The sequence below is a fragment of the Gallinula chloropus genome (assembly GCF_964237585.1).
Source record: "Gallinula chloropus genome assembly, chromosome: Z".
NCBI classification, from domain to species: Eukaryota; Metazoa; Chordata; class Aves; order Gruiformes; family Rallidae; genus Gallinula; species Gallinula chloropus.
This window is the reverse complement of record NC_140089.1, coordinates 61,308,333-61,321,187: the sequence shown is the minus strand read 5'-3', so window position 1 is coordinate 61,321,187 and position 12,855 is coordinate 61,308,333. Positions and strand designations below refer to the sequence as shown.

Sequence of the window (12,855 nt, the reverse complement as noted above, 5' to 3'; positions counted from 1 at the left end):
AGGTCTTTCCTCCACCAAATCTGCCAGGTAAATATCTCTGGGATTAAAACAAAGAAAATAAATTAATCTCTGCCTTCTTTTTACAATACAAAGTGAGGGAAGCCAGGAAACACAGCACAAAACCTGATGGTACACAGTGTCCTTAGATCACTTGTCCATTGTTTTCTCTCACAGCAGCACATGTTAATGATACAAAGAAGTTCAACGTTTTTTGGCTTCTTCGGCTTTTCATGTCACAACCATAATAAATGTGCACATTATTGTTTGTATTGCCATATCCTTTAGATGCACCGCCAACTTCTGGAGCCTGCGCATACAAAGCCAAGGACAGGGGTTTGCCCACAAATAGCCTGGCTGAATTAAATTAAGCAGAAACATTGCCATACGGATTCAGCTGCAAAGTAGTGTGTCATGGTATGGCATGTTTGTATTGCAAAGAGGTTGTACGGATCAAACTTGATTTAACCCTCCAATTGTACTGCAGGAAGACCAGAGTTTCAATCTTCTTCACTAACCAGATAATTCTGCTTTAAAAGACCTTTGTCTTCTATGGGTCCAAGACATTCTTAGTTGCATTTAGTTAAAAAATCCCAACAACCTCCAAAACAATAAAATAGAAAATAAAATGTTAAGCCCGGGAGAATGGGAAGAAATTAAGAGATTTGGCTTTTTGTTTCTTTTAAGGAATTTGGGCCGCACAAAAAATGTCAAATATGATGAAGAACGAGGAAACGAATTTTAATGTGGACAGTACCCAAGCCTCTGCCTTCTCCCACTGCCTACAGCCACTGAGCCCTGTTGCAAAGCCACACAGAACAACTGTGTTTGGGGAAGAACTCAGACCACACCTATCACATTTCCATTACAGCCATTCTCCTCTTGGAGACATGGAAACATTCCCGGGGTCTTTGGAAGGAGGGTCCCGAAAACGCAAGAGTATGCCAACAAAAATGCCCCCTTCTGTTGCCCATGAGGGTTCCTCATCACCATCAGACAGACCTGAAGATCACAATGAAATAGGCACTTCCAGTCTCCCCTTGGTGTTCCAACAGCCAACACAGCCCAAGTACAGTTCCCAGATGATTGACCTCTGCAACTTTGGTTTTCAGTTTTACAGAACTCTAGAGCACTTTGGAGCCAAGCCCATTAAGCAAGAATCCATGAAGTCTAACATGACGTGGCCCAACAGCCCAGCATTTATGCAGTCTCCTTACCCTTATTATCCTAAAGTCCATCCTGGCTTAATGTTTCCTTTTATTGTGCCACCAAACTTTCATTTCAGGAATCCTTTTCAAATGAAAAGACCTCCAGAGCCATCCTTCAGGAGGGCTGAAGTAAGAGAAAGTGGTGAAAATAAACAGAAAGTGGAGAGAGTAGATGTCAACCTTCAGATAGATGACAGTTACTATGTTGATGTGGGGGGTGAACAGAAACGTTGGCAGTGTCCCATGTGTGAGAAGTCTTATACATCCAAGTACAATCTGGTCACCCACATCTTGGGGCACAGCGGCATTAAACCACATGCTTGCACCCGATGTGGCAAACTTTTCAAGCAGCTGAGCCACTTGCACACACATATGTTGACACACCAGGGCACTCGGCCACATAAATGCCAGGTGTGCCACAAGGCTTTCACTCAAACCAGTCACCTAAAGAGACACATGATGCAACACAGTGACATCAAGCCTTACAACTGCAGGATTTGTGGCAGAGGTTTTGCCTACCCCAGTGAGCTGAAAGCACACGAGTCTAAGCATGAGAGTGGCCGAGACAACATTTGTGTGGAGTGTGGTCTGGACTTCCCAACTCTGGCCCAGCTGAAGAGGCATTTAACAACCCACCGTGGCCCTATACAGTACAATTGCACTGAATGTGATAAGACATTCCAGTACCCGAGTCAGCTGCAAAACCACATGATGAAGCACAAAGACATCCGCCCGTACATCTGCACTGAATGTGGCATGGAGTTTGTGCAGCCCCACCACCTCAAACAACACTCCCTAACTCACAAGGTAAGACAGCACAGGTTGTGTTCTCACCTTGCATCAGAAGGTAGCGCGAAGATTACAGTTCACACTACCTACCTGCATGTTCCTCCTCACAAAGAAGGTAATCAGTCCTTAGAGATTCATCCCACCTCTTTGTCAGCTGGAGGCTTTCATGCAGAGCAAAAGTCCCAGCAGCACTGGCACTGGTAGAAGCTAGGTGTCTCTGTCAGCCTTAAGAAAGTACACACAAACCCCACTTGATTATAAACAAGAATTCAATTATACCACCTGTATTACTTCCCAAAATTGTACTCATGATTCTCCGTTTCTGGGTTTTACCTCCAGAATGACGCTCTCTAACACAATGTAGTTTTGTGGAGCTGTGTAACCCCCCTGAAATTTTAACAGAAACTTTCTACTGAAAAGCAGTTTTAATGCTTTGCTGCCTTAATTGGGAAGTAGGTGGATTAAAGTAGACTTTGTGTATACAGCAAAAGAAAGTATATTTTTAATCATGAGATTTTGAAGAATCACTGTCCTGAGACATTTAGGAGGAAAAACTATCAACCACAAAACCAAACCAAACCTCAGATAAATTCCCCTTTGTGCATAAGTTATCCAGAATACTAATTAATAAAAGTGGACAAGGAGGACCATAATCCTGGCCAATTTGTATCAAGTCTTGGCGCTGCTGACAGCAATGACAGCAGAGTCTGTTTAGGCTAGGAGTTGGCTTTGGAACACACCCAGAAAAATTGCTGTCAAAAATAAGAAATATGTAACTGTTCCACTCAAGAGTGTCTGAATTTGGCTTATTCACCTTTACAAAAATGTTAATTCAAGTCGAAAGTCTGAATATTTTCCAAAAAATTCTTCTGCATTTCTTTCCTTTAACACTTGAATCATGGCTTTAATAAAAAAACCAAACAAAACCAAACCCAAACAAAAATAACCCAAAAGCACCATTAAAAGTACAGAAAGTTAAAGCATTTTGGTCTTAGAGACACGTTTGCTTTTAAAAACCAACAACCTCTACTTCCACATTTGCTTTTTCTTCCCTACTACATGGTTATAGTTTTGCTCTTTTTGGAGATTCCCTGGTATTTAGATTTACCATGCAAAATTTTAGTAATTTAAGACTTGGTAGGGTTTTTTTTTGTCACAGGAAACGCTGTGCCCCTGAGCTTTTAGAGAGCTTCTGCTTCTACATCCACAGCTGCAGGTGGAATCAGCTGCAAACATAATTAATAGTATTTAGCTGACCAAATGCAGCCTCTCGTGGGAGAAGCAGGTGCTTTAAGCCACTGTTGGCGTTTGGGGTTTTAGCTTTGCAATTAGCTGTGAAAACCACTGACTGGCACAAAAGAAGGAATTGTTTCCAATCTCCTTGACTGAAGGAGGGGCAATTGCTCTTGGGACTTCAATAATAAATCCTCATTACCTTCAGCTAGTTATACTCAAGTTCTTAAAGTGTTTCATGGTAAATTTATTGATCTTCATAGCATCTAAGTGACTTTTTGAGGAGCTGGTAGCTAGGCCATGTGGGTGTGAGCAAGAATATTGAATTATGCATTAGTAAATAGACTGGGTGGCATAAAAGGTGTTAGAAATGCTCTGTAGAAGCTAGATAAAATGAGATCACTCCATCAAACTCCATCAAATGGGGTTTGTGCAAGTCCCATTAAGAGTAAGCAGTTTTTTCTCTTCATTGGACACAACACGTATATCCTTATTTGGTGACACTGCATGACTATACCTCAGTTACTTCAGAGTATTTTCTACAGCTTTCCTCAAAACAGGGCTATGCCTTTTCACTGGCCAATGATGGTCAGTTATCAAAGGCAAGCACGGACTATATTCTCTAAAGTGGTTAGCTTTTAGACTTGGTAAATAAATAAGTGTGCACCTTTGACCAGTGCTTTACATAATGAGCAGAATAGGACAGAAAGCTCTGCTACCGACTACTTCTCTTTGATTTGTAAACCTACTGATGAAAACAAACCCCATTATTTTATTAAGCTTACCTTTTGTTTTCTTTCTGTTTTTCAGATTCTTGTCAGAATTTGCCAAGAAAAAAACCCCACAAAATTATTACTTGAGCAAATTATACTAAAAGGGAAATAATTTATTACCTGCTTTGCAAATGCAGAATTAATAATTCATGTATTGCTGAGCTACAGATTAAATCATCTAAATTTTTTTTCCATCGACATAATTTTCTGATTTTTTTTTTTCTTACAGGGTGTGAAAGAGCACAAATGTGGAATTTGTGGCCGGGAGTTTACTCTGCTGGCCAACATGAAGCGACATGTCTTGATCCATACCAATATCAGAGCCTATCAATGCCATCTGTGCTTCAAGAGCTTTGTGCAGAAGCAGACTCTCAAGGCCCACATGATTGTTCATTCAGATGTGAAACCCTTTAAGTGCAAGGTAAGTGTATTTTGTGTCAGATGCATTAACCCACTGGGTATTTTGGTGATTTTATCATCTTGCAAATTAGAAAAACAAGACATACTGCAGCTGCATTTAAATTAGCAGAAATCAGCCTGGTTTTCTTTCTTTATAAAGGTTTTGCTTGCATAGCATAAAATAATAGAGGTAAATATCTGTGGCTTACTCCTTCCCCCTTCAGTATCAGTAACTTTCATCCCCAAGTATTTTTTCTGCTTCATGAGCGTTTAAATGTCACAGTGGTTAGCAGACAATAAGTGTACCTGACATTTAATCCAAGATCCAAACAGAAGCCTAAGTGCTTAATATCTTCAAATGTTGCCTAAAACCAGAGATCAAGTTGTGCACCCCACAGAGGACCATGGAAAAGCAGCAGCCATGACTTCATACCATGATGCTCTGTGACAGAGACTCAAAAGAAAGACACAGTAAAATACAACTGCAAAAGGGATTTGAATGGAACAAGAGTATGATTCTAAGAGTAACTGCTACTGTGAAATTCAGAGCAGGACATCATTATCCTAACAAGACATCATTCCTGTGTGATTTAGTCTAGGTGGTACTGGACAAAAGATCCTGGGATCTTTTGAGGTCCCTTCCAACTCCTACAGTTCTGTGATTCTGTGATCAGCTGAGACCATCTGGCTTTTTCAGGATCCTGTGTCAACTCCATTTTGCTTCCTCCCTTTAGTACTGGACACTACATCTGTTCTTTTTGCTTCCTATCTGCTTCATTATTGTTGTCATACCTTCTGAAATCAAAGATTATAGGTTTTATACCCACTTTGGTTTGCTCTAAGAGGGCTATAGATACAGAGTGGAGCATATTACCACTCATATTACTTGAGACTGACCTGGAAGAAATTTCTAAACCCTTTCATCCAATATCTTTATGGAATGAAGTGTTTTCTTAAAAGGAATGTTTCATCAAGAGGGAAAGATGGAATTATTTTCTCCTGAAAAAATAGAATGTCAAAATGTCTTAGGATGTGGCATTCAGTGATAATTTTAAAAGGAAGATGTAAAAATGATTATTTTTTTACTTCCTCATTTTGCTTTGATAACTTTAAAGCACTTAATTTTGAAAAAAAACAACAGCAAAGTCTTTCAACTGTAATATTTTGTTTAAGTCCTTTTAAAATGTTATTTTGTATACTAAGATTTATGACATTCTATATTGATAAAAAAATTTCTGTTACTGAAATGCTTCAGTAGTTTGATGTCAAGTCTGCTGGAGACTTATACAGTTTGAGAACACCTGCAAACCTGTCTTTTCGTTCCCATTTGGTCAAAGTCCTCCTCTGGCCCCTTGAATTTCAGAAGAGAAACTCAATTGTGTGATCAGTTGTTCTCTCCAAACAGCATCTGGATCCACACTAATTTTTAGGTACGTGCAGAATAGCTGGAAGCTTGTATTCAGGTTAGAGTTTGATGATGACAGACTATAAAAACTTGGGAGATGTTAACAGTCTGAATAAGGAACTGGAGTATCACCAGTATGTTTTCCAGCCAGTAACAAAAGCTCTACAGGAACACCTGTTTTTCTTATTTTTTGACTTCTTTGTCCCCACCCAATGTTCCTAGGAGAAAAGGAACAAGTAAGCACAGGGCACCAATTTCTCCTCTGGCTGAAGGGGTATGAATCAATATCACTGCCCCTGAACAGGAGGTTTTCACAGTTGGCAAAGAGAGAGTCAGGAATTGCTCTTGGGCATTAGGAACATCCCTTGCCACCCTGGCAGAGTCCTTGAAAGACCTGATCAAGTTTTTCTGGCTGGTATTCAGGGGGTTAAGGCAATGACCAGATAGCAGCCTTTTGGCACCAAGCTTCTCCTCAGCAGAAGGAAGGATATAGCTGTATGAACAGCCTGCTTAACAATGGCTCACATGTCCCCGGGGAACCGCCTGCAAATAGATTTCATCTTGCTTTCTCTTGTACTTTTCAAAGCTTCCTGTTTTCTCACGGTCCTTTTGGACAGTTTACAGTCTTTCTCCCTCTCCCTCTCTCTTTGAGGAAAGGAACACCCTTCTTATGAAGGGAAAAAAAAAAAAGAAGAAGAATGCAAGGGAAAGAGAGCACAGCAGTAGCCTTTCTACCTCACCACATGCCATGGTTTTCTTTACCTTTTTCTCACAGCAAAAGAAAACATGAGGCTTTCCTATGTGTCTAATCACAGCTAAGCACAGACTATCTGAAGTGAGTGAGTAGCAAATAGTTGTCCCTTCTGTTTCCTCATCCAGCTGCAGTCTGGATCTGTGTTTGGTTTTTCTCTGAAGAGTGAATTTCTCTGTCGTGTTTAAAGGCCAGAGCCTGTGCTGCCTTGTGTATTTCTGTCAAAAAAACCCCCAACAACACAACACAGAAAAAACCCTATCACCAAAGAGTTCTGAAGGAGTCGCACCAACTGGCGCAATAGTGCTAATTCTGATTTGTAGGGGCAGCTTCCCCAACATTTCAGCTGTTTAGTGCTTAAGTCAGCTGTGTTTCAGACCTCCAATAAAGAATATGATGAAGTTTTCTCCAGCTCAGCCAAATACACTTCGCAGCAGACATTTTGAAATCCACTTTTTTCCCCATCTAAAAGCATGGGTTTAGGTCAGGAGTCAAAACCAAATAAAATGTGAGTGATAAGTACATTGGGAAGAAACAAAATGGACTGACAAATCTAGAAAGGCTAGACATAGGAAGACAAAATCTCATGTTGAACTAATTCAGTTCATTGAGCAAACTATAGTGAAGTCCATTTGACCAGCCAGAGAAACAAAATTTGTTCAGCAGAATTGCAGGTGAGGACTTTCTCTTCAGGGCTTGAATTTTTCTAGGGTAGGCAACTTAGCAAAAGGTCCACAAGTAAACCATCTTGTTTCTGTTATCCCAAGATCTCTTGGATGAGATTTGCACCTCCCTGAGTGCCAAGGTGATAAGCTCTCTCTCCCATGCAACTTGCTCAGGGTTATCCTTCGTGTTCTGCTCCTCAGTGCTTGCACCCCTGACCTGCCACAGAAAAATAAGATCTTATATACCTTCCTAGTTTGTTCTGCAGACTCAGGCCATTCTTAAAACACTAGCTGTGAATGCCAGCTAGCTCTGAGCCTTCCAGTGCATGAGCCCCAAAACTGCACCCTGCACCCTCTGGATCATGGTCATTAATCTGAAAGTAGACTCATTCCTTTTGAAAAGGCCAGGTTACCCAGAGACGCAAAGCCATCATTCTGAAAAACAATTTTCATATCTGCATTTCTTTCATTTTCCTACCACACCCCTCCACTCTTGTACCATTTCCGCAGATCCCCAGAGGAGATTTCTGGACAAGAACAGATTACATAAGACTGTGCATAAATTTTGGAAATGGGAAACCTACACCCTCAATACAGAGATGCAAAACTTTAATGCTTTAACAAATTGCACTTTACAAAGCCCCCTGTCTTTTCATTATGAGGAATGAGAAATAAATGTTGCATTGACAGAAACAAAATAAATGCTTCTACTAGACCCATTTTAATACTTGACACCTTAAAAAGACACAGATTTGCATGAAGTAGTCTTGCCATTTATCTGCTCAACCTGGTTGTCCTTGATTACCAGTTTAGCTTGAGAGGTAAAGACCTATCAGGACATAAAAGCTGGAGAGAACACAAGACAAGCAGATAAAAAGAAGCCTTCTGCTAAGAGGTATTAGAGAAGTATTATTACTGACGTTCGAGTAGTCAGGGAAATATTGACATGTCAGAGGTCATTCCAGCAGCTCTCAAGATACAATCAGCTGCCGTTCTTCCTTGAGAATTTTCTGTGCTCATCTGTGCTTCTTCTCCTCTTTGTTTCCTCCCAAAACATTCAGAGTGGTTTTTTTATGCATTCATTTCCAGCTGATAAAAGTAGTTTTTCATAACTGGATGCATGATGTTGGGAACCAGTGATCTTACTTTTACAAATCAATAACTCATTTTCAGTGGTGAACACTTTGCTGGCAAATTTGCTTTCTAGAATGTTCAGTTTAGCAAAATCAAAGGGAACAAATCACAGAAGAGATCTTGTGCAGCTCAAGCAAGTGTTTTTAAAGGCAAGTGAATATTTCTAGACTCTCTGTTTTTGCAGAGTTGACTCAGTTATATTTTTATTTCAAAACAATACCACTGCAAATCTTTTATGTTAAAGAACTGCTTCCATCTTCCCCTCATGAGACGGTTTAAAATGTGAAGGGGACAGTGATATTTCACCAAAGATCATTCCACTATCTGCATTTCCTCCAGATATTCCGGGTGATGGCTTTGTTAATTTGAATTAAAAAGTACTGTAGCAGACCTTCTCTACTACCAAGGTAAATTAAATCAGAAGTCACATTAGACCACAAAAATTGTTGGTATCTCAGTAACTGCTTTTTAGTTATTTTCTTCCAGATGAATACACTGCTTGATGGAAGTTTCAATTACTCTGTACTGGTAATTCTGGCTCATATAGTAATGATAATGATGATGATGATAATAATAATAATAATAGTAATAAAAGTCTGAAGATAAAAGTATTTGTCTAAAACTGTTCCCAAAAAAAAGGAGTTGAAGTAGAAATCAAACACCGAAGTTCACAGAGGATGGAAATAGCCACTTGAATGTGAATAATATTATAAATCCTGATAAGGAAAGACCAGAAGACAAGTAAGACTAGAACCGTGAAATGGTGATGTCAAACTCTCTTGTCTTGAGAATACATTTGATTTATAATAAACCAGACTACAAAAGGACCCATCTAGATAAACAACAACAATGAAAAAAATCCCTTTATTGTTTCATCAAAGGGAAACTTGCACGATCAACAGCTTGAGCTGGCAGGAACACGCTTCGGGGAAAGCTGAGTCATTCTTGTAGCCCCATGACTGTTTAAATTCCAGCTTACTCACCAGAGACACTGAAACACAGAAGTTGGTAAACAGAAGATAAGAGGATCAGAGAAAAATGAGGGAGAAGAAAACATAGAAAAAAAGGAATTGTTTTTTCTAGCTTTAAGCAAAGCATGCAGCTATTTAATTTCCACTTAAGGAGAAGTAATACCCTGCTTGACTGCTTCACAGAAACTCTTAATTGATTTTATTATGTATCTCCATCTCTGACTGGTGTTCTTCTCGATTAAAGGCTAGATTTATAATGTAAACAAAATGGTTCACTAGGGTAGAAAATTGTTATTTGAATTTCATTCGGGTTAAGACCCTTCCACTTGAGCCTCTCCTCTCCTTGCAACAACATTTCCTGCTTTTGGGGACTTCTTGGCTGTGTGTCCTAGTCACCAAATCTAAATAACGTCAGCAGCGCGGAAGGCTCTAGATAGATCAGACTCAATCACATATTCTCATCTGTAGATTTTTTGTGTGCATTTTTGAAAAAACAAATTGCAGCCAGGAGCTGCCAGGGCTTACTTAAGTTGAGATAAGTCAATCCTATTTCCTTTTAAAATGTTCTCTTTGGAAGTATGCCTTTTAACTAATCATTTACATTTTTACTGTTTTTTACAGCTGTGTGGAAAGGAATTTAACAGAATGCACAATTTAATGGGACACATGCACTTGCACTCGGACAGCAAGCCTTTCAAGTGCCTCTACTGTCCCAGTAAATTCACCTTGAAGGGGAACCTAACCAGGCACATGAAAGTCAAACATGGGGTCATGGAAAGAGGATTTAATTCTCAAGGTAGTATTTTTCAGCAAGCTTATTGTCTGTATTAGTCTGTATTAGTCCAGTGGTATGGATCAGAGATGCCTAAGGTGGTGACTCTGGTATCAGAGACATTTCAGACTAGATATCTGATGACACAGAGGTACAAACCAAGATGGAGGAGTATATGGAGATTAAATGAGATACAATAAATTCAACACACTACAGTGTTGTTGTCAGGTGTTAAGGAGAATACTGTCAGTAGTATTGGAGCAGAGGATTTATCAAGCCATGCCAAATGTTCTTGTACTTGAGCCCAGAGCTTCCCATCCATCACTGTGAGAAGGTGCAGTACCCGCAGCACCTGATCTTCTCCTAGCATGTGGGCTGGTGGAGAGTCAGCCTTGGTGAGGCTGTGTCATGTGTAGTTAGTCAGGGGAATGATTGGATGACATGATCATTCAGAAGTAGTTCCATTATTTTTTAATAAAAATTACACTTTCAAGGGACTTGGTTCCCAGAGGCTGATAGACCAAATAATTTGCTTAGAATGATTTTCTCAAGTTGAAACACTGTCTAGGTCATCAAGCTTTTCAATGGTATGAGCAGCTTCTCAGTGATAGGAAAAATTCAGTAGGGTGGAGGTTGCAGGCTGCTAAGACCTGATTGTCTTCATTTTAAAGTAGTAACTTTGTAACACGGTGCCTTTGACACAAACACATTAACATGTTTTTAATCTCTTCCACTCCTCTGAAAAAAAAATGCATAAAACCTAAACTTTGATTATGGCCTGTGAGACCTTAGATCAAGGTTTTCATTTAAAAAATAGAAAAAAAGAGAAAAAAAATTAAAAAGAAAAAATAGCAAAAAAGGAAAAAAAAGGAAGGAGGAAGTGGGTAGGTTCACTGGCAAAAATAGTTTGGAAGAGACCAGGTCACTTTTATTCCTAGCTCCTTTATCAAGTGTCTGGCATGTACAGCACAATGTTTCATGTGTTCTGACTTGGCTGTGAAGTATATATGACAGTACTTCTTTTAACAGCATCTCAAAGGAGATGCAATGAGATGTAAACAGTAAAGTACTTGGAGATAACTGAGTGGAAGACAAAGGTAAAGTATGAAATAAAAGGCCTCCTAATATTTTGGTTTTTAACCATGTACCACGCAGTAAAATTTCCTATATAAAAAATATTCTTTTTCTCCTCCCCTCAAACTATTCTAAGGTTTTGGAAGAGGAAGAATTGCTCTGTCCCAGACAAATGTCTTGAGAAGCTTGGAACAGGAAGAGCCCTTTGATCTTTCCCAGAAAAGCCAAGGGAAGGGAATCTCATTTCATTCAGATGGCGAGAGTGCCAAAGGAAGCTCATGCCAGGAAGAAGAAGAAGAGAACTGCTATGAGGTAGAGCGGTACAGCCCTGCCATGTACCACCATGACAACAAGAAGCTGTATGTGGCCCAAGATCTGTCTGGCAAACCTGAGTGCACGATGAAGGACTTCAGAGAGTCCTACTGCAATGAGAAGGAAGAAGTGCTAAGTGAGGGAGGACTGGAGAAGAGAATAGGAAGTCCAGACAAACAGGAGAGCCAAGGAGGGAGAGACCTTGCGAACAACAAAGAACACCTCAGCTTTAGATCCTTCGAAAAGGCCAGACTTGGCCACTCTCTCTCTGATTACTTGTATTTCAAGCACAGGAACAAGAATTTGAAAGAATTGCTCGAAAGAAAAATGGAAGAACAAGCAATGCTTATCGGCATTTAAAGTGGACACTTAAAAACAGCCAGAATATGGGAAAGAGATAGCTTTAAACATGAAGTGTAATTTACCAAAGCCTGGTAGTTTTTAGTAGTATTTAGAAATAAACAAGCCAAATTAATAAAAATGATTTAAAGTAAAACACATACATTAAAGAATAAAGCAGTCCAAGGTCACCAAGAGATGCAATAGGCATTGAACCATAACATTTTATACTTATCCATTTGATGTATAAGCATACATTGGGGTGGGTACAGAAGTGTATTTTGCTTTATCTGGAGTGGTAGAGGCTTATACACAATTTTCTAGTTATCAAAACGAAATGTACTTTAACATTTCATTTGTAGTTTGACTAAGTATATATAAACACTTATAAGCATGTCTCAAAAAATCTGAAGCTACTAAGTATCTCACAGTATAAGCAAGAGTACTATTAAATGTGGTGTGCATGAAAGTGCTCTCACTCTCAGAACTAACGCTGTCCAAATAATTTAATTTACTAAAGTAACTGTTAGTTCAACCACTTACAAATCAGAAATGGAAAACATATTAAGAAGAAATACTAATGTCTTCACAGATAGTGAAGGGCAGCTTTGTAAGGCTTTGAAAGGACTGGAATTTATGACGGTCACAGAAGCTTTCCCTGTGGCACAAGGAATGTTCATGCATCGCTATGTTTCAGTCGGCATACAAGTGTTCAGCAGCTCTTCTAGTGAAATAATGTAGACTGTATTGGCATTTTGTTCTGTGGTCTGCTCAGACCAACACGTCTAATGAGCAGCAGCAGAGTGCTGCATTTGCAAATCTTGCTGTAATTACGTCTAAAACAATACATGTAATTTCATTGAGAAAGTGATACAATTTTGCTGTATAACTCTCCAGTTTATCTTGGCTAGTGAGGAGAGTTTTGAAATACACAAGTCTGATCAGAATTTATTATTTTTATTAGAAGGTATGCCAAAAAAAGAGCCCTTACAGGGCAAGCAGTACCTCACAGAGAAAAAAACAAGTTTGAATT

At 39.4% G+C, this 12,855-nt stretch overlaps 1 protein-coding gene across 1 annotated transcript; it reads left to right on the top strand.

Moving 5' to 3' along the window:
• Positions 1-713: 713 nt before the first annotated feature.
• On the top strand, positions 714-11,843 carry ZNF366 (zinc finger protein 366; the record flags this gene model as incomplete). The annotated part of the gene is made up of 4 exons (XM_084278601.1): positions 714-2,012; positions 4,230-4,421; positions 9,947-10,121; positions 11,308-11,843. The coding sequence occupies 4 exons, from the start codon at positions 714-716 to the stop codon at positions 11,841-11,843; spliced, it is 2,202 nt and encodes a 733-aa protein (XP_084134727.1).
• Positions 11,844-12,855: the final 1,012 nt, after the last annotated feature.